Below are 21,692 nucleotides of genomic sequence, written 5' to 3'. Positions count from 1 at the left end.
TGTTGTGATCAAAGTGCAGGACCAGACACTTGGTATTATTGAACTTCATCCCACTGGCCTAAGCCCAGCTATCCAGCCTGTCCAGATCCCTCTGCAGGACCTTCCTATCCCCAGGCAGATTGACACTTCCTGCCAACTTGGTGTCATCTGCAAACTTACTGAGGGTGCACTCAATGCCCTCATCCAGGTCATCAATAAAGATATTGAACAGGATGGGCCCCAGTACCAAGCCCTGGGGAACACCACTCCTGACTGGTTGCCAGCTAGATTTAACTCCATGCACTACCACTCTCTGGGCCTGGCCATCCAGCCAGTTCTTTTCCCAGCAAAGAGTATCTGTCCAAGCCATGGGCTGCCAGCTTCTCCAGAATACAGGGGGAGACAGTGTCCAAGTCTTTGCTAAAGTCTACGCAGACCACATCAACAGCCTTTCCCTCATTCACCAGGTGGATCACTTGGTCTGAGAAGGAGATGAGGTTGGTCAAGCAGGACTTGCCTTTCATGAACTCATGCTGGCTGGGCCTGATCCCCCAGCTGTCCTGCACATGCCATGTGATCTCACTCTAGATGAACTGTTATATATATATATATATATATATATATATGTCCTTACCGCCCTGTCAGATATTCTAGGCAGCATTAGCATGTTAAGGTTTCAATATGAACCACGTTATTGATTCTTAAAACGTCTGATTTACCTTGCACTATATTGTTGCAAAATCAGTTAACAGCATGAACACAAAAGTCAAAAGAAAAATTCACTGGGACTTCTTTTCTGAATGATTGTTTTTTATATGATTGTTGGAAGAAACCAACCATCAACCAACCAATAATAACAATGACAAAGCTGGAAAAAAATATAAACAGATATAGGAAACCAAATCTTTCCTTCTATTGTGCTCACTCTATAGATCTAATAGCACCAGTTGAAGTCATTCTTCAGAACCCTAATCCTATTAGACAACAGTATATTAACAATGGTTAAATCACGCAGAAGTCAGGAAATAACACTAGATTTCTTATTGATGGTGTCAATATCAGAACATAAGAAGAGGAAATATTATTCCCCTGTTGTTCAAAAAATATATGATTATTGGCAAAACTGAGCATATAACATTCCACTCCCAGCTGTCTCAGTTTATCAATGCTATGGCTCCATTACAGGTATCTGTCATAAATTGAGCTTCATATTTCTGATGGAGAGGAAGAGAGAAGGTAGTTTTTCTGAATTCTCATCTTTGCTGTTTTTGTTTTCCCTTACATTTATGGTTTCTGGTATTATGTGGAAAGAATGTAACAAGCTGATATCCGCCAGTGATTGGTATCTGTGTGGCTTTGATCAGAACACATTGTTTGGTTCCAAGAACTCATAGAAATTAACGTCCTACTGAAAAAAATCAAACCAAAAATCTACACTCAGTGCTCATTATAATTAACGAAGCAGACACTAGATTATCAGAATCCCACTGAGTCACTATAGGTACATACTGACAGAACTGAACAAATATGCCACTACCAATATTTAGTGAGAGAACTCTATATATTGTGAGAGAACTTAATATACAGTGATGTAACTGAAGTCCTCCTTCTTAGGGGCAGGGTCAATCTAAACAGATAGGGTAGGGAAGAAGAGAAAGGAAATACTATTGTTAGAAAACTAATGCACTGCACTGCAATTGTGCTCAAGGCCACTCAGGAAGTTTTTAGAAGAGGCAGGATAATTAGAACCTCTAGAAGTCTATCACTACATCACAAGGTCACCTTGCTTTTTGATCCTTAAAATATGTATATTTTTTACCACTAATTCAGTATCTCTGAGAGGAAACATCATCTGTTTTCAGGACATTTTCCTGGATCCAGTAATTCTCTTTGATTCCCAGAATCCTTGATCCTATTTTTCAGTCAAGTTTTCTTTTCTTCTTTTTTTTTTTTTAGGAGCTTCTTTGGAATAAAATTTCATACTGTAATGGTTCACAGTATTTAAAGGCTCCTGGGATAAAACAATTGTAAAACACACCTTGGAAATAGATACAATTTGTTCTCAAGCAATGCAGGGAGCATCTGTCAGATAAAATTCCAGAGAAAAATATCTACCTGGTGAATTTTATGGGCTTAAGCACAACATAGGTATGTATATATCAAACAAGACCAAGTTATATACGTAGGACACTCCAAAAGTAATTCCTCCTATTTATTTCCATGGAAACTACAATCGATACAAAGAGCACAATAACACTATTTGATAGAGCAAATGCTCAGCTACAAAATTCTATTTTTCAACACAGTCACCATCATTAGCTTTGCATTTTTGCCAGCAATGAACAAGAGCCTGAATGCCATGCTCATAAAAATCTGTACCAGCGGAGATGATCCACTGTTTCACAGCTGCTATGATGGCATTGTTGCTAGGAAAACATTGCCATGACATCCATTTTTCCTTGGCCCGAACAAATGGAAGTCAGAAGGCACCAAATCAAGTATATGCGGTGGCTCTGGTAGGACAGCCCAGCCAAGATTGGCAGCGTGCTCCATGGTCTTAATGTTGGCATGGGGCCTGGTGTTATCATGTTACAAGAGAAAGGCTGTGCCATGATTTTATGAATTTTGTTATTGGTATTCCACATCATACATAACATCATGTAGTACAGTGGGAGGTAAAGAGTTAATGCTCCAATTCCATGGATTTTTTTATATTTCCAGGTAACTGGTTCTCAGAAGAGAATAACTACATATCCCAAAACACTTTCACTGTTGTTTCCATTTTCCATATAGAGGGAAAGATAAAACTGCTCACAAGTCACGAAACAGCCCCTCTTCTTTTACTGATTGTCTCTGTGGTGTGTGCTCCCTGGCCTTCTCACCTTCAGCATTAGAGTAAGGCCTTTGGTTCTGGACACTCTCTCTCTCATTTTACTTGGTTTCTTAGCTTCAATTCCAATTATATTCTATTATATTGTGTTATCTTGCATTCTGATAACATATTTAGTAAATTAGGTTTTCTCCTCCCTTGGCTTGTTGCCACTGTTTTGTTTTTAGACCTATCTCCCTATCTTTTCCCTCTTTTCCCCCCTCTCCCTTCTCCCGGGGCATGGGTCGTTGGGTCCCCCCCATCCCTGTAGCCATGGAACTGGGCCAAACCAGCCCATAACCCGTTTACAGGTTGTCTTCTTTGGCCTGACTCTGAAAGTTCGAGCCTTCAGCTTAGTCAGCATTGTAATGTAGAGGTCAGAACTGATGGTTTTCTAGGTTCCAGGAAATCATAGAAGGATGTCATTGTTTTATGATTTTCAGTTATTGGTATTCCACATCATAACATCATGTAGTGTATGTACCTGGTTCTCAGAAGAGAAGGACTACTACATTCCCCAGGGGACTTTCCTCCTCTGTTACCGTTTCCAGTCAGAGGGAAAGATAAAAACTCGCAGATCATGAGACCTTGTTCTCTTTCTGCCTGTCTCTCGTCCTGGCAGCATCTCGCTCCCCAGCTGTCTTATCGTCGGTATTACAATAAGGCCTACCTTCATTTTTGGACATTCCCTCTCATTGTATTGGATTTATTAGCTTAAATTATATTATAGTGTGTTGTTTTGCATTTTGATATCTTATTTAGTAAATTAGTTTGTTTCTCCTCAGATTGTTGCCACTGTTTTTGCTCTCAGGCCCATCTCCTTACCTTTTTTTCCCCTTTTCCCTTTCCCGAGGCATGGGTCCGTGGGTCCCCTGTCCGATTTGTCACAGAACCGAGCCAAACGCCCATAAACCATTGACAAAGGATCAGCCCTTTCCTATCCCAAAAGACAGTGCGCATCACATTACTCACTGTGGGCTGCATCTTGAACATAGTCTTCAATGGGGAATTCACAAGTCACCACTCCATCTACTGCCGTTTTTACTCCAGCTCATAGTGGTGACACCACATCTCATCATCAGTAATTATGTGATCCAGGAAACCGTCACTTTCAGCCTCATAATGGTTCAATAGGCCCTGACAAATTTGCATCCAGTGTTCCTTCTGTTCCTGTGAGAGCACTTGTGGGAATCACCTGGTGCAAACTTTGCTGTTTTCCAGTGTTGCCACCATTATTTCCAAAGCACTGAAGCTGATATTCAGATTCACGAACAGTTTCCTAGTTGTAATCTGCCAGTTTGCACTGATGAGCTGAACGAGACGCTCTTCATTTTGTGGTGCAACAGCTATGCACAGACATCTCGTCTTTCACATCACTGCTGAAATGCATCACTCACATCCTTATTGTGCTCACATTCATTGTTTGGTCTCCCTAAACATTCAGCAAGCATCCATGAATGTCAGTGGGTGCCATCTTCTCCACATGCAGGAATTCAAAGACAAACTCTTTCATAAGCACTTCCATTTCAGCCACCATTTTGTCAGCCTGCCCCTCTGCTACCATGTGTTACAATAGCAACAACATGTAACTGAGTATTGGTGAGAAGGTTCAATCTCTACTGCCGTACCATTCCACCATCCACCTCTGACATTATGGGCCAACAGAATGAAATAAGAGACATAACTTTCACAGCAGTTCTCATGGAAAGGAGTACCTAACCCAAGGACAGGCATAGAAGCCCTGGTCTCTCCAGAAATTAGAAGGGCAGCATTTCACAGTAACTTTCAGTGGAACAGAGGGAGAGTGGTGGAGGCACTCTCCATCCTTTGTGCCCAAATGCAGCCAGTACATGGGCCATATACTGAAGAAGAAAAAAAGAATAAATCATGGAATTTGTAATGAGGATGCTTACCTGAAAGAAGAAATGTGTAAGATTACATATATGTATTCCACTTACTTGCAGTCTATTCAGTGAATGTTTAACAGAAGGATTATAGAAAAAATACATGAACTGAAAGTTGCAGTTACAAACAAGCAAAATAAAAAGTCACCTTCTTACTCTCTGGTCCACAAAAATATTGACTTAAAACACAGTGAAAACGAGATGCTTCCTACATAAGTAAAAAATGCAGATTTGATCTTCTTAAGAGGTGAAAGTTGAAATTGTCTCTTCGCTTTTCCTCTTGCAAACTAAAATCAGAATTGAGCTCTAGCAGTGTTCAAAATTGCATTGTGTTAAGGGGGAAATAATCCACTCCTGTCTGGACTCTGCGTGGTAACAGTTCAGAGATGAAGATAGATGATGCCACATATCTGTACCTCTGGCAAAGTCAACAAAACTCTCAGGAAGCTTTTATGTACCAATGCGAAAGAAGCTCTTTCTGACTTAAAATACAAAAAAAAAAAAAAAAAAAAAAAAAAAAAAAAAAGAAATAAATGGCACTCGCTGTCTCAAAGAATACTAGAACAAGTACCCTTTTACACAATAGTTATTTGTAAAGACTATTCATACAGCTGGATCCTGCCATGCAGTGTGAGAACTGTCAGACTATGGATATGCTATTTGAGACGCTAGGCATGCTGGCAAAGATCTGTACAAGGTGGTCTGCTTGGATGGAGGAAACAGTGTCATTTTGCCCTTCATAACTGGAGGAGGAGGATGGAAAGCACTGGTAGAAAACAAAAGGCAAATCAGTGTCAGGCTGGCTCTGGAACACAAATCATTGAAAAGTAACCCACCACCTCCTAAGAGCGAAACGACTACAAAATATCATGTAACGGATTGGCTCATACCTGCAACAGGGAAGGGTCTGTCATATCAGATACGTAATAACCATTTATAACAATATTCCTCATTTGCTGGCTATAAGTATTTCTCCATTTTCTTGTGAAAACTGTGTGTTTAAACTATACATAACGTGGCTGTTGATCCACAACATTTACTGTAACAGTGTCTTTTTTGAAGCCTGTTCTTAGTTCAAAAAATCCTGAAATGCAGTCATATATATAAACACACACATCTCTACAGTTAGTCACAGGGATGAAGTAACTGAGAATACCAATATACCCTGCACAGGCAGAGGGGCCGGCAGGAACTTTAACTGAAACCAGAACTTTATCTCCTTACTAAACCATATCGATCAGTAAAACATTTGGAACACCTCCAGGGACGGAGGTGCACCAACGACCGTTGGCCGCGCACGCGCTGCCCTCAGCAACGGCTGGAGCGGCGCGCGTCCCCCGCAGCGATGCCGCGGCTGCAGGAGCGCGGGAGCTGGAACGCACCACCCGCCTGCTGCAGGGCGGCCGCTACGGGGACGAGGCGGTGCCGGCAGGTGGCGCTGCGGCCTTCAGGAGCCGCCGGCTCCCGCGGGGGAAAGCGGCTGAATGCGGTTACCGCAGCAAGCGGGTGAGTGAGGACGGGGGCAGGGAACGAACTGGTTTCCAGACGCTGGAACAGGCTGCCCAGGGAGGTGGTTGAGTCACCGTCCCTGGAGGTGTTCAAGAAACGTTTAGATATAGTGTTGAGAGACCTGGTTTAGTGGAGTTATGTTGGTGGTAGGTGGATGGTTGGACTGGGTGATCTTGTAGGTCTTTTCCAACCTAGCTAATTCTATGATTCTATGATTCTATGAAAGATGCCAGGAGGGTGGCCGGCCCCTTTAATTTAAACTCGTTTTAAAAACTCATTTGAATCTGCTCTGTTGTGTTGTTGCCGTTTAGACTGTTTAAAAGAGAAGTAGTACCACTGCAAGGTAACTTGGCTTCTCTCAGCACACTGCCTGCTGGGCAAGGTTAGAAGATTCTAACAGGGCTGCGCCACTTAAATGCTGATGTTGAATTAAAGTTAACAAACAGTGCATGGATGCTTTAATATTTCACGTACTTTGGATACCAGAAGCAGGATACTGCTGCAAAAGTACCAACTGCCAAGAGATTGTAAATCTAAGTATCTGTTCCTCCATTACAGCTTGCTATAGAGCTTACTCACTCGGATGGATGAAGTCATGGCCTCTGGCTACCCAGCAACACCTCAGGGAAGATGCAAACAGAAGGCAAATAGCTGCAAAAATTTCGAAGGGGGAGGGAGGAAATCTTTCATAAAAACAGCTTGTACTCCAGTAAATCCAGTGTTCTCAAGGTACTCCTGGTGAGCATCACTCGTTTGGTGCTTTCCCAAGTAAGAAATGAGGTGCAGACATACAGTTCATCTCATATTGCTTCCACATAGTGAGTCCTTCAGCACAAACCAAGGTAGCCCCAAGAACTTCCCTAGCTCAGCGCAACATTTTGACTTCTGCAACATGTAAATGACAGCATTTCATGAATGCTGCCAATGCCATAAGGATTTCCCCTCAAACCTAAAGGTATGTGGGGAAGCAATTATGTAATCCTTTCCTGATTTTGGCATTTGTGACCTTATGTCACCAAAACCACAATGCTTTCTAATCCAGAGTATAATCGGTTCAGTTAGGTTGTAAGGTTATGAAGAGTTATTCTCAACTACTTCCTTAGACTTCATTTCCTAAAACTTGAGGAACTCCATTAACTTTAATATCCTGCAAAATCATTAGCCCAAAGCTGTTTCTCAAGTAATACCCACAATAAAGCAGCTAAATACAAACCAGCCTTAAAGAATGGCCAGTAATCAAAAAGATACACAAAACCAGACGTCTTATTCAAAGTCAGAAACTAGCCTGTGTTTCTATCTCAGCAAGATTTTAGGACACCTTACTTTCTGAAGTTTTGTATAGGTAAAAATAACTTCAGTAGACAATGAGCTGGATCTCAACTCATGAACAGCATTCACGTTGACATAAACCCACTGACTCATTTCTGGCTGTGAGACTGTAGTGGTATCAGATTGTTGTGGCATCAGAACTACACCTAGACTGAGTTTCAGAGAATCGATTAATTTGCCAAAGCTGGTTGTTAGCAGAGGTATTTTCTATCTTGCATCACTTTCTCATCACTTCTAGGAGACTTCTCCATTATTTTACTGAAATTTTTACTGAAATGTCAGCAATTGGTTATGAGATCAGCCTCCTAAACGAGAAGCAAAACACATTGAATTTATAAACATCATGAGTTACACTAACAATGTTTAATTGCTTCTTTTGTATTTCAAATTTAAGCTATCACTGATGATTTCACGGTTTAGAAACATCTTGGTTTCATTTTTGTCTCGGATAGCATTTTAGATAAAAACTTGCATATTGTAAATAGATTCTGTGATAATTAAAAAAGAATTTGCATTTTGGGGCTGAAACATACCATGTTTATATGACAGAGGTGGTCCCTTCTGCATTTGGAGATAGGGAGTTATTGTAAATGAGGTACATGCAGAGTTCTGACAAAAAAAGTTGAGGTGTTTGTGTTGACCTTTCCTAGATGCTTCTAAGTTGGGATCTGTGGAAAGAGAAGTTGAGGGTGTACTGCAGCAATTGCACCAAGAACACAAACACATAGCAAGTTCCCCTCTCACAAATATGTCACACCAAGAGAAGGAACTGGTTAAAAGGATGCTTGTCCCATTTGTCAGGAGTTCTTCAAGAAAACGTTTCCCATCACTTACTGCAGGTTAAGTATACAACTTGTTCTTCGCCTTGCTACTTTTCTGATTATAGAATGACAAGACCTGCTAATATTGCTAGCTTCAGTACACCTGTAGGAATACAGTTGTCATAGATGAAAATGACTCTTGTAGTAAAGCGCCCACTCTGCAGGGAAAAATGTGCACCTCTAAAGCTCATTCTAGAAGAATTTAGAAACTCTAATCAGCTTGTGACTGCAACAGAGAAAGCAAAACTAGATAAGCACCTTGGAATCCCTTGCAACAACTGCAGAGTATTTCCAATTGTGGGGAAGTGCTACAAGTACATATTTTTAAATAAAGATTAAGACAGCTACGTCTTTGGTTATTCCTCTCTTTCTTACACGTGATTTGAACTACAGAGTAGACAATCCACTTCCAAACAATTCTGTAACATGTATTCGGAATCTTCCTTTTCCAAATGAAAGCCTTATCTACAACTTTATCATAAAACATTGTTTAATACCTTAACTCCTTGTTCATAAACGTGATTTGTTTTTCCTCTTTAGTGTACTGAGTGTGCTGATTATCACCTATATCATGAATGTTTCATTGGATTCTGCCATTTTCTGTGTTCTTCTTCTAAGACATGTATTAAAAAAGCTTTCTCCCTACACTGAGCTATGCAATATTAGCTCACTTCTCCTTAAATCATACAGATGTTGCACTGAACTATGCTCATTTTGCTACACACTAAGTAAATACAGAAAAATAGTGAGATAAGAAAAAAGTAACACAATGAGATACAAGCTTAGTTATCCTCTGCAGGTATGCCTTGCATCATGGCACTCTTATATGGGCAGTTGTACATACATTCTAGTTAATTTAAGCTACCTTTCTAGTTTCTTTTTGTAGCTAACTGCTTACCTTCTCTGAGAGGCATGCCTGAGACAATTGCAGGCTGCTGGAAGTTTGTCACCAAGTTTTCACCCAAATAAATGCTACAAGAAGACTGCTAAGAGTCCAGGCCTAGAACCGAAACACAAAACTCATGAAATCAAGGAGCTGAGAAAATATGTATGTACATATCTACAGATAGCTGGTTCCTTTATACCATAAATTCACTCTGGAGCACCAGAGCAGAGAAAAACATCAGTCAATTCAGATTACTGTAACAGCCATAAATAAACATACTCACATCTTAGAGGTTAATTTTTCTGTCACTTTGTGTCAGACTCTCTAGAAATAACAGCTCTTCAGGTTTGCCATTCCTGAGAGAGCTGTGCTACAAAAAAAAAAAAAAAAAAAAAAAAAAAGAGAGAGAATATCTTGAAGCTCTAGCTGAAGTAAATGTTTTCTGTTCCAGGCTTAGCAAAGGCCCAAGTAAGAGATTTCACTTAAGATGGCTAATTGTATTTGCCACATCAAAAATAGTTAGGAAACAAATTTGTTCAATTGTTCTCAGATACTTTTTTTTTTTTTAACATTTACAAGCACACTTATGTCTTGAGTTCCATTTATCTCAATTATTTTGCACAACAGAAGAGAAATAAGAAGTGCAGACCTCATGAACAGCTTTCAGAACCATCATATCAAAGAGGAACATATAAAAGCTTTAACCTAGCAAACCATTCCAGCATCTTCAAGAGAAGTAAGAGCTTGTCTTTTCCTGCACCATCTACTATGACAAACATAAAACATTTTCTTTAACAGCATCTGAAGAAATAGTAAATACTATATACAAAAGGATAAATGTTTTAATAAGAAAATATAGCAATATTTCTAATAAAGCAACAACTCATCTTTATATAGTTCAGAAAAATTCACACAAACTACTGCAAAAATTCAATAGCTTACATTATGCAATTGTTCAGGCTAAAAAAAACTTACTAGTTGGTGTTCTGGGAGATTTAAGTGTTTGTAAAATCAATAACACAGAAATGACTTGCACAATAGCAAGTCTGGTCTAGCAGACTGGCTCATCTATCAATTATTAAGTTTCTGTCAAAAGCCAACTTATCATTCTCAAGCATTCAGCCTTAGTTTCTATTTTTCCTAATGCACTGTTTTTTGTTTGTTTTGTTTTAGGACTACTTGTGCCCCACAGAACATTGTAAAATCTGAACCCAGTATTTTAGCTAGCAAGCTAATTTACTTGCCCTAGGTAATCAACATAGATGCTGTTTGAATAGCTTTCATCGTGGTCGAGATTCCCACCATGTAATCACAAGGTAAGAGGGGAAAAAAAGTGCTTCAAACATTAAGGAGCCAAATCTTCACCTGTTAGCCTGTACCACCTCAGACTTTTCAACTGACAAGTATTTGGAAATAATATTACCTTGCCAACCTGTTAAGATCACCTTTGTTTTTGCAAGCACCCTTTTCAGATTGAACTCAGTCTAGCTTACCTATCCAGCAGTACTTTTTCCACAGATGAACAATACTAGTAATACAAAACCCAACTTTTTGATCACTTGGCAGGATCTTCATCAGTCTCCATAGTCACTGCCCTTTACAGCCAGCACTGATACGTAACACAGTCATAAGAGCAATTAAGCTCAAAGAAAAACAAGCAGTCAGCACTGATTCCTCATTTTAATGAACATGTGCAATCTTATTCTCAAGTTACTCTTACAGGCTGTTGGAGCACCTTAAGAAATGTGATCTAGACACCCCATTTAGAGCAGCCTGAAAACTTTTTCTTCAGCCTAACAGCGTCCATAACTTGGGGTGTATCCACTCTATACATCAGTGGCATAGCCATAGCCCCCATCGTGCTCAGTGAAATTTCTCTTGATTTGTGCTCAGAATACTGGACAAAATTGAATTACTGCTACATGGTCAAACAATTGATTAGCCCACGTTTAGCTAAGAAATATGCTGACAACTGACCTTTGTCTTTTAAGTTTCATAGGGAATATATTGACAGCTGGCTAGCGCACCAAAAAAACCCACGTCCTATTGATGAACATGTTGTATACAATTCTCTGACTTGGGAAGTGTTCATGTTTGACTAGTATATCCTTTCAACAGGTTCTCATGCAAGTGTTAGAAAACTTGCAAAAGAAGAGGAACCAGAAATGTGTGTCTCTAGAAATCAATATTTAATCAAGCAAGTATCATCTCAACACTAATCAGAAAGTTCTCCAAATAGCTTCAAAACACTTCATAACAGAAGTGTGCCAGAATCTCAAATGGATTGAATTTTAAGAAGTCTTACTGACCTCCATCTAGGAGGTGATTCTGATCAGAACAGCAGAACGCTGATTGAGCATTTGAGGCATGATGAGGATAATTCTCTAAGCTCTTCCGAGGCAGCATTTTCTGGGAAGTCCAATACCATTAGGAAGGATAACATAAATAAAGCTTTGAGAAGCCCACATCATTTTGACAGTGGCAGTACAAAAAAATGCACTCGCTTTTAAAACAGGTGAGTGTGATAATTCCTCAATTCAAAGATATTCCAGAGTGCTGAATTTTCACTTTAATCTGTGCAGCAAGCCATTCTTCCTAAAAGGACAGTAAAAAACTGGGAAAGACCAGCCATCAGCAGAGGCTCCTAAGACAATGACTCCCTAATGATCTCAATTTTAAACCAACAAAAACAGATTTATTACTGGAAGGATTTCCTCTGCATACCAGCTCATGATTTTCTTGTTTTAGGTAACAGCTGTATTTTTGCTTTTATATTCCATACACAGGATTTCTGGGAGATCAAGAAACAATATGTGAATAATCAAATGTCATTAACTGTAGATGTCACAAAAATTAATTTACTGCGGCTAGAAATGCTTGTATTTGGTCATCTCAAGCACAGGAACTGATCTGGCTGGTGTAGATGTGTTTCAGAAAATAGCAATATACTTGTAAAATTGTTGCTCTTTCTCAAGTTTTTAACCTTCAGTCAAGTAAATTGCTCCAAGAAATGTAAAATGTGTACAGCTTTTATATTCTTGAAGGACCAATTACATCAAAGTTCTTATTCAGAGCTGTAATAAATAAAGCCAGACTGATTTTAACATTATTGCTGAAAAATGTCATATCAACTGCTATTTTCAATGTACAATACTAAAAGCGAGATGTACAAGAACATATTCATAGTGTAAGGTACTGTCTGTAAGATCTGCTATGGTTCACTGACATAATTTATGCTCAGAAGAGGAGCTAAACTTCGAAAACTATTTCAAGTACACAGGAACCACGCCTACTTTCAGCTGTGTACGGATGGCCAAGACAAAAAACTTCCAATTATTTCCCAAATGGTAATATAACCAATGTAAATTTTAGTCATTTATTTTCTTAAAAATCTAGGTTCCTAATAAGGATAATGAAAATTTAAACCCAAAGGCCTGAAATAATTTTTTTTTTTTTGGAAGCTTGGCCAAATTCAAGACATAACTTTTTCCAGTTATCTTTCCTTATGCTTTAATAGAAACCAAAATTTGTTGCAACTTATTTAGAACAAACTTATCAGTGTCACCTACTCACAGACTTTAATTGATATTTAAGTGACTAATCCATAGACTTTGAGTTTTATAGAGGTTTTTTTTTCTTTATGACCACATAGATCAAGTTGAACTTCAGTTCATTTTTCGTATATAATTATTTGCATTTACAGATCTGATGACCCAGATATTTAATCTGTACACAAAAATGAAATATGACTGAAATAGATTTTTATTTCGTTGAATTGGAAATAAAATTCATGAGATTCCTTTAATTTCCTGTAGAGAGAAAGGAAACTGTACATTTCAAAGCAACTAATGGATTTGCAATGGGTTTAAATAAAGTGAAACAACTTTTCAGGAAGTTTGAAAATATTTTTTTCTGTGAGAATAAGAAAACCAGTAGTTTCCTGGAAGACTGTAGCTTCTCAGAGCATTAGATTGCCGAACACAAGCGAATGCCCGCCATGCCAGGAGAACCTTTGCTGCATGCTTGCCTGTAGTCTTGCAGTGTTTCTGAACAAACGTGAAATAGTTGACAAATAGCTTTTGTAAAGCTGAAAAAGAGATAAAGGCTTGAGAAATATTGCACTATATGCAATTAAAAATCAATACTTTATACCCTGAAGTTCGGTTTAAGCTCTCCCATATCACACAATCCTTCTGTTCTTCTACCTGAATACTTAGAGATTATCTGTAGGTGGAATTGATGCTTCTGCATGTCTGCACATTCAGACATGCAGAAATCTTATTTGTTCTTGGAGTCACAGAAAGTATCTAAATGAAAGAATGGAGAAAAAAAGATTATGAGCATGAACAAAACCTAAAATACTATTCTTGTTCTCTGGGTACCCCCTTCCAATTCAACAAAATCAGTTTACACAGGTAATACTCTTAGCTGCATTAACAAACAGGAATCAGATGCAATGTGAAGAGAAAAGGCTTTCTTCACTAGAAATGGAACAGAATATGACTGAATTAGAATTGGTAAACTTTTAAGGAGGATAACATTGCTCAAATACTGGAATTATGGCCATGGAAGAAATACAGAATTTTTTTTAACATTATTTAACAAAGAAAAAAAGTGTGAAGTGAGACAACTATGTCCCCGGACAACATATGATTTCAAAGACCACAAAAATTAAAGTTATGGCACTGATGACTTCTAACTATTTTATTATATTGCATAAGCTGTAACATTTTACGACTCTTAGTTACATTTTCAGTAACATATTCACTGATACTGTAATAGAGATTAAAAGACACCTCTGATAAAATATAAAAAAGTAAAAATACTTAAAATCTGGATGCCGAACAGCAGGAATGTTGTAAACAAACATCTCATCTGTTCTTGAACATTTCTGAAAATGATTGCCAAGGTAATGAAGTGCCTACTGAGTGTAAGGCTCCAACACACAAGGTGGTGACCACAGCCAGCGACATCAGCTCACCTACATTTTGGTACCTCATCAATGGTCTATGGCCTCCATGCACAAGTTGTGCACTAAACAGTGTCTTCATACACAGCAAGATGTTGTAAAAATAGTACTGTTCTAACATGGACTGAAGTGCAGCAAGTCCTTCAAAAGAACTGAAAAATTAACGGAGGAAAAATGCACCAGTACATTTTTGGATAGATGCAAATAGAGAAATGTTCAATAACCGTAAATCGACTGAAAAAGTTTCATTCTGTAAGATAATTTTCAGGCTGAATGTTAATGGGAAAGATTATAAACACAGCTTTCCTCTGCCAGTCATGAAAATAATCTTAAGTCATTTTTGTTTTTTTTTTTTTTAATAAGCAGAACACACTGAGTACTGATTTTAAAAGAAAATGAAATTCAGATTAAAACCTCTTAACCCACTTTTAGCATGAGTTCTTTAAGAGAAACATACTTGCCCTCCCTTAGAACTATGGCACAAGTTAGTAAGAGATCTATAAAAGAATGCTATTTTTAAAACTATAGGTCTATTATTGTGTTTTGCATGTGTACAACTGCACCAAACTAAAAAAAAAAAAAAAAAATCAATTGAGAAGCTTGGGTTCTGTAAACAGCGCAGGTTAGGCCTCAAAATTAGATACAAACTGGTTCTTAAACACAAGAAAAATTCAATATACATAACTCAATACACCTTCTACTGCCAATAAGGGTTAGCAACAGACAAAGGATTTTTATCATCATAATAGTTTGTATGTTGAAAACATAATAATTTCATTTCTGAAGTTAAAAACCCAGTTTCAGGCCTGTAAGCTGAGTGACTTCCAAGATGCTTCCTTCTGACTTACGAAGTTGAATTGGATCCCATATGTGGTTTTTAAAAGATACTGCTGTTCGGATTGCTAAAGATATACTTCTTTAATTTCTTTCCAAACATAAAACATGAAAAAGACAAGGTGTACAACAGCCATCATAATCAACATGCAGAAGTCAGTATTCCAACATAAAAACACTAGATCTGCCTTTGAAAACATTATAAAAGCTACGTAACTGAAAGTCTGAATCAGGGTTTTTGGCTAACAGAAAAAAACCACATACGTGTGCTTTTCAGATAGTCAGGTGTCCCACTGATAAAAGAAGTCAGATGAAAGAGAAAGGCACTTCAGCAGGATAATTTAGTATCTTCAGATACTTCTAGTACGCCATGTTTCACATGCAGTACTAGACAACGGTTGTAGTGTACTGCATTTTCATTTGTACACCATTATAACGGTAATATTGTTAATCTGTTTCATATTTTAACTAACGAGAAGAATTTGAAGTGCTGTCCAATCATTTCACCCTCTTTGGTACAAATTACTGCACAGAAACAGAGCAGACAACTAAAAATGCGCAGTCCTATATACTGGATTATCTGATGTGCATAATCTCTAGCTCTGCATTGGTAAATAGCATCCCTAATTATCAAATCAGTTGTGCTTTCAGGCTTATAAGATAGCAGAGTTCTCCTATTTCTGACAGTATTTAAAAAGATTTTTCTTGCTAATGTAATTGTTAAGCATTTCTCCTTTTTTAAATTACTGTAGTACCTGACTTTTTGTAACAATCAGAAAATTACTGTTTATTAGCTTATTCTTATTCTGGTTAACATGTACAGATTAATGTATATACAGTTATGTACTATTTAATCTGATCATTTATATTTTCATAAAATTCTTTGAGTTGGAAGGGTCCCTTAAAGGTCATCTAGTCAAAATCCCCTGCAACAAACAGGGGCACCTACAACTCAATCACAGTGCTCAGAGCTCCATCCAGCCTGGCCTTGAGTGTCTCCAACAACAGGGCATCCACTGCATCTCTGGGCAACCTCCAGCACTTCACCACTCCCATTGTAAAATACTTCTTCCTTATATCCTGTCTTCCCTCTTTCATTTTGAAACCATCTGCCTTTGTCCCGTCACAACAGACCCTACTAAAGAATCTATCCCCTTCTTCCTTACAGCCCGCTTTAGATCCTGAAAATGATTATACTGCATCGAAGCACTGATCTGAGCCACACAGATTCATCTGCAGAAGCAAGGCCTCAACAAACCCCATCAGCCACCTCACCAAAACCTGCTAGCACTTAGAAATAATATACCCAGCTGCAAGAATCTCAACATCATGGTAACAGTTTGTCTTCTCCATCTACACCTTGCATACAGTATCTGCAATTAAAATATTAGAGATCATTGTAGTGAAACTCCTTTTCTTGAAAGGATAAGCAAAATAAAGAATTCCAGGCACTAAGAGGTAATACGGGTTTCTAGTGCGTTAAGTTCCAACACGAGTGGAAAATGATGATTATATTTACAGAATATATCCTGTAAATATTGCATACAGATATCAAATATTTTAAGTATTTTAGAGTTGCATGCAGATTTTAAAATCCAAGATTTAGTGCTCATGATAGGGCCAGGGAAGAATTCCCACTCACCATGCACTTAAGAGCATCATCTGGTTTCATACATCTATCTTCCCCCATACACCTATAGAAACATTTCCTCTCTACAGACTAGATTCCCAAATTCTGACACAGAAAAAAAATTACGTACATACTTTTAATATAAACCTAAACTTCAGAAAAGCCTTCTAACATGTTACCAGCAGCATAAGACACGTGATAAATGCTAGCAAGTCACACTCAGTGAAGTTGGCATATGGGACCTACAAAGCAAGCAAAGCATGGATGGAAGAAATAGCTAAAGACAGCCTTGGAAACTGTATTACCTTTACTGCTGCTTGTGCACTCCAGAGTAGAATTTAATTACTCCACAAAAACAAATGCTCACATCCTCATTAGGCAAGAGAGGACTGAGGCTCTATGAGAAACACCAGTTCACAAAGATGTTGATAGGAGGTGTCCTATCACAGCTCCAGCTACTGCAAGGCTACTAAGGACATGCACTTTACGTACAGATAAGTCATCTCTATCAATTATGAAAACAAAGAACATTTTCAGAAAGAAATTCATTTTGCTTCCTACTACCAAGAAGCCCCGCAGCAAGAAACTGAAGAATAATATTGCCCTCCAACTTGGTTGGCTGCCTAGGAACTGATGAACTACCAGGGTGAAATTGTGACTAAATCCAGGCAAAAGCTCACTTAGACTGATAGTTCAGAAAATAACTCCACTCCTTGGTTGTGATTCGCCAGCATGGCGGACAAGAATCGGCACTAAATCAGTGCATCTTTGGAAACTGCTCTTTGGAAGTCCTAAACTGACCTTTTCAAAATTTCTAATCCTTTTTCTTTGATGAGCAGATACCTACTCCGATGCAGAACAGGAACACTGGAGTGCAAAATTTCATTCACTTGAACTCACACGAATAAAGCCATTTGTTACAGTCTTTATCTTTCAATGATAAAAGTGAGTTTAAGGAATTAGGTGGCCTTGGTACTTACATTTTAAAATATGCATTAAACAAGATAAAGTACCTGCTGTAAATTTACATTACTGTAGGTGAATGAAATTAAATTTAGACAACTCAAATCCATGGTCAGAGATTTACTGTTAATTTCAACACAATATTTGATAGTTTCTTCTTGAATAGTGATTCATCACAACCAATGCAACTCTAAGCAGGGCAATACTGAACCTCAAAAGCAAAAGTAATTTTCAAATTAATTGTGCGTCTATATGAAAATACACTTCAAAATATATAACGGACAAGTAAGACAAATAAAGGAATGAAAATATCACCACTTGAGGCTAGAAAGTTAGTCATATTCATAATCCAGTGGAATTGAATACAGGAAAATAGGTACTGTATTTCATATAGAGAAGTCAAATTAGTTCCCAAGAAAAAGTATTAAAGGCATGCTAATATGGCAAGCCATCTTAACCTCTAAAATAGATGAACTGCATAATTAAATCAGAGTTTTTTGGCCAAACAGAATTGGAGACATCAGAAAAACTTGGACTAATGGGCTGCTAGTACCATCCCAATTATCTTACATGTTCTTCTAGAAACAGTCACCAGACAATTGACAATCCCAGAAGAACAGACATACTTCACAGAATGGTTTCCTGGGTGAATGCTCCCAGAAGCCCAGCCACATACAATATTTCCCAACTCTGAGCACACATGTGGAATGGATGTTAATAAACACTACCACCATACTTCACTCCCCCCTGCTTCCTCTATAGAAAAAATTCCTGAAGCACAGGCACAGAAAAAAAATCAAGGTGTGCTTCAAAAACGGTGGCTAAAAGGCAAGGTGATCGGTAGTACAAGACGGACAACTAAGTGCACCTCGCCCCACAATTTACCTGCACTCATTTTATGCTTGGGTATCAGTGTTGAACCCAAACTACTACTACAAACTAGGGGAAATATTTAAAACACTTTTTTAGGATGATTTGTAATCAAACTGCCAAGGCCAAGATGCTGGAACTTATTTAATCAGGGAAGCATCTTAAAAGCCACAGAAAGACATTCTATATACTGTACAAAGCACATTCAAGGGGTATGTATATTTTTCTGTTAGCCAAACTTCAAACTATCACTTTGACAAGATGAACATTAAAAATAAAGAACATTTTGATGGCCTTTCCCTTCCTCTATACATATCTCAGTTACAATTCATGCATTCATGACTTTTGGTAAGTTTAACTCTAAGTTGAGTCATAAGTAGTATTAATATTGCATTACAGATCAAATTTCGCAATCTGCTCTCATGCTTATAAAAAAACCCCAATTTTTAAAGCCTGCTTAACCCCACTGTGATGCACAATCTAGGACAAAAGTAGCCTGGGTTAGTAAAATGTAGGCACATACATCTCCAAATCATAAAATAAAAAGCAACAGCTTTCCCAAAGGGCACTATTACATATTACAACATAACTTGTCTGAACTTGCACACTTTTTTTTATCACAGGCCAAAGTCTAACTTATAAATCCGCAGGAATTCAAGACAATGTTTTGGAGCACAACTGGTTTAAGAGTATGCAGATGATTTTAACTAGTAACAAAGCCAAAAGAAGCCACTGCAATTAGTAGTAACAGCAGCTTTAAATGTTACCAGAAGAAGTCCTTTTCTGCAGGAGGTGGATGCTACCTAGCTGATGCCAGTTGTCAGCATCCACAGTTCATAACAAAGCGGACTAAAAAAGACAGGCAACATCTTATGACAGCAGAGATCGGGAACTCCGGTGGCCACGCATCATGTACAGGTCCCCCTGCTGCCACTGCTATACAAATTGTTACCTTTTGCACATCAATGGACACAGAGAGGACAGTAATGCTATAGAAATCTTCTGATAAATCCAGTAGAGCTCTTCTGCTGGTGCCACGGAAATAAATGACGAAGCATTATACAAAGTGGTAGTGACAAATCCCTAGAAAAGTTCACATATAAAATACTGTACAGATAATCACATTTATTAGGAATAAGACTGAGAAATGGCTTGAGCCACTATAGCAATGCTTTAGCAAAAATTAAAAAAATTTCAAAGAAAGATGTGCCTACATTTCTCACTGTGCATTCCAAGACTTGTGTCAAAAAAAAATGACAGGTTAATTAAAGTGTGGACCCTCTCTACACTGCCAGCAAAATTAGGAACTGGAAAATTTTCATTTGTGTTTCCCTGTTATCAATTCACATTGAATATCAATTGCCCAGTTGAAGTTATAGTAACTCAATCTGTACATTAAAAAACGTTAAATTTTCTTAATACTAGAAAACAGTATTTCCCTTGTAAACCCTACACTGCAGAATTACACAAGCAGCCAAGAGGTAAACAACCAGCAGGGAGAGCAACAACACAAAGCACATGGTGTTTTAATTTATAGGAATAAGTGGCCTCTCCTCTCTTTTCTTCCAGATATTAGTTTTGCTATCTCTTTTTGTGAGAGATGGTCTATCCCTTTTTTTAGGGGAAGGGATACCGGATTCCTGACTTCCTGACACAGTTTTTCTTCTTAGACCCTCTTCATCATGCTGTTCTATGGCCGGCGCATTCCCTCCATCCAGAATGTGCCTCACAGCCTGGTCCTCTGGAGTGCACACAGTGGTCCCACTTTCACTGCTACTCAGATCCAGATCTTCCAAGTAAAGGATCTTTGAATGTGGCATATTTTTAATGAAGGTTTTCTCTCGCTCCAGTTTCCTACCAGGATGATGCTCATTCATGTCCACACCAGAGTCCAGACTGGTATCATTACTCTCTGTTTTTCTGCCCTTTTTTAGATCTATAAAAGAATGCCTCACTTGAGCTATCGGCTTTCCGTCCAGAGACACAAACCATGCTCGGGGGTGCGGAGATGGCTTTCCCTTAGAGAGTTCCAATAATGTTTGTTCTGAAATGCCTTGAAGCTCAGATGAAAATGGAGTCATTACAACTGCTTCATTCAACGTTCCAGGGACAGAGACAGATTCCAGTAAGCTGTTAGTGTACCGACCCCAGTTTGATGTTTGAGAAGGCAAGCCTTGTTCACCATCCAATGTGCTTTGTTCATCTCTGCAGACAGAAGGCTGTGGATGAGAGTGCACCGGCATTTTAGGTAATGTTTGCATGTAACCGTCTCGATTCACAGGTTCCATCATGGGGCTATACACTAACTGTCCTTTCCTTGGCAGAGTTGCTGATTTAGCAGCGTGCAATTGTTCTGGGGAATGGAAAAGATCAGAGGTTTGAAGAATAGCAATAGGTTGATTGTAAATATGCATTAGATGTTCTGGGATATGGGAAAGCCCATATATCTCCTCTTGCAGCGTAAGGTATCTGTTTTGCTCTTGAATGTCCCTAGGAGCCTGGGAAGTAGCACTGCTAGTATGCTTTGGTGGCTGTAAGTGTCTGAGTCCAGTACTAGGCTCCAATGAATGAGGTGAATTTATTGACTGACCAGTCTGATAGGATGACTGATAAGATGCATCTTCTGAGTAGATTTTAAAATTGTCTCGTGATTTTCCATCTTCTGTGTCTGTGGACATCCTTCTTTGAGGGCTGTATGAAGACATCTTCGGTGTATATAACTGTTGTGACTTATCCTCTAACTTTAAAGACCCCTTGACAGCATTGATGTGATTTATGTGAGTTGTTGATGTCGTCTGGTCTTTTTTTATGACATCCAGCTTAGTTGTATTTTTTTCCTTCTTTTGTGTTCGACCACATTTGTCCCTAAGCAAAAGAAATGCAGAGTGACTGCAGTGTATGCTAGGAAATACGCCAACTGTTCATTGCCACAGCTGAATATTAGATGTTGTTTAAGTTACTAGTATAATACAATGTCAAAAACATAAAATGAAGTTCTGTAAGCACAAAAATTATAGAAATCTTTGGCTATATATTGGAGTTGGGTGTATAAAGCAACAAAATGTTTTAAAGTCTTAATGTCTTAACAGCTTTTGTGTTAAGAAACCTGTCAAGCTCAAGTAATTGTTT

The 21,692-nt window shown here is 38.4% G+C and overlaps 1 protein-coding gene and 1 long non-coding RNA gene across 5 annotated transcripts in view; one reads left to right on the top strand and one right to left on the bottom strand.

The window, feature by feature from the left end:
• LOC110400466 lies at positions 6,073 to 16,354 on the top strand. 4 transcript variants are annotated; one of them, XR_002439864.1, is made up of 5 exons: positions 6,073 to 6,258; positions 6,820 to 6,990; positions 8,241 to 8,429; positions 10,471 to 10,613; positions 16,269 to 16,354. It is a non-coding gene; the product is annotated as an uncharacterized LOC110400466 (long non-coding RNA). The 4 variants fall into 4 exon arrangements; XR_002439863.1 differs by having other exon boundaries at positions 6,820 to 6,999; XR_002439866.1 differs by lacking the exon at positions 8,241 to 8,429 and having other exon boundaries at positions 6,076 to 6,258.
• Positions 13,037 to 21,692, bottom strand: part of FAM171B (family with sequence similarity 171 member B) — a 41,108-nt gene continuing 32,452 nt past the window's right edge. Inside the window, exon 8 of the mRNA XM_021400351.1 lies at positions 13,037 to 21,428. Within this exon, the coding sequence (XP_021256026.1) occupies positions 20,090 to 21,428 (1,339 nt within the window). The 3' untranslated portion in view covers positions 13,037 to 20,089. The remainder of the gene's footprint in view (positions 21,429 to 21,692) is intronic.

The sequence above is a fragment of the Numida meleagris genome, chromosome 5 (assembly GCF_002078875.1).
Source record: "Numida meleagris isolate 19003 breed g44 Domestic line chromosome 5, NumMel1.0, whole genome shotgun sequence".
NCBI classification, from domain to species: domain Eukaryota; kingdom Metazoa; phylum Chordata; class Aves; order Galliformes; family Numididae; genus Numida; species Numida meleagris.
This window is presented reverse-complemented; position numbering and strand designations above follow the sequence as displayed.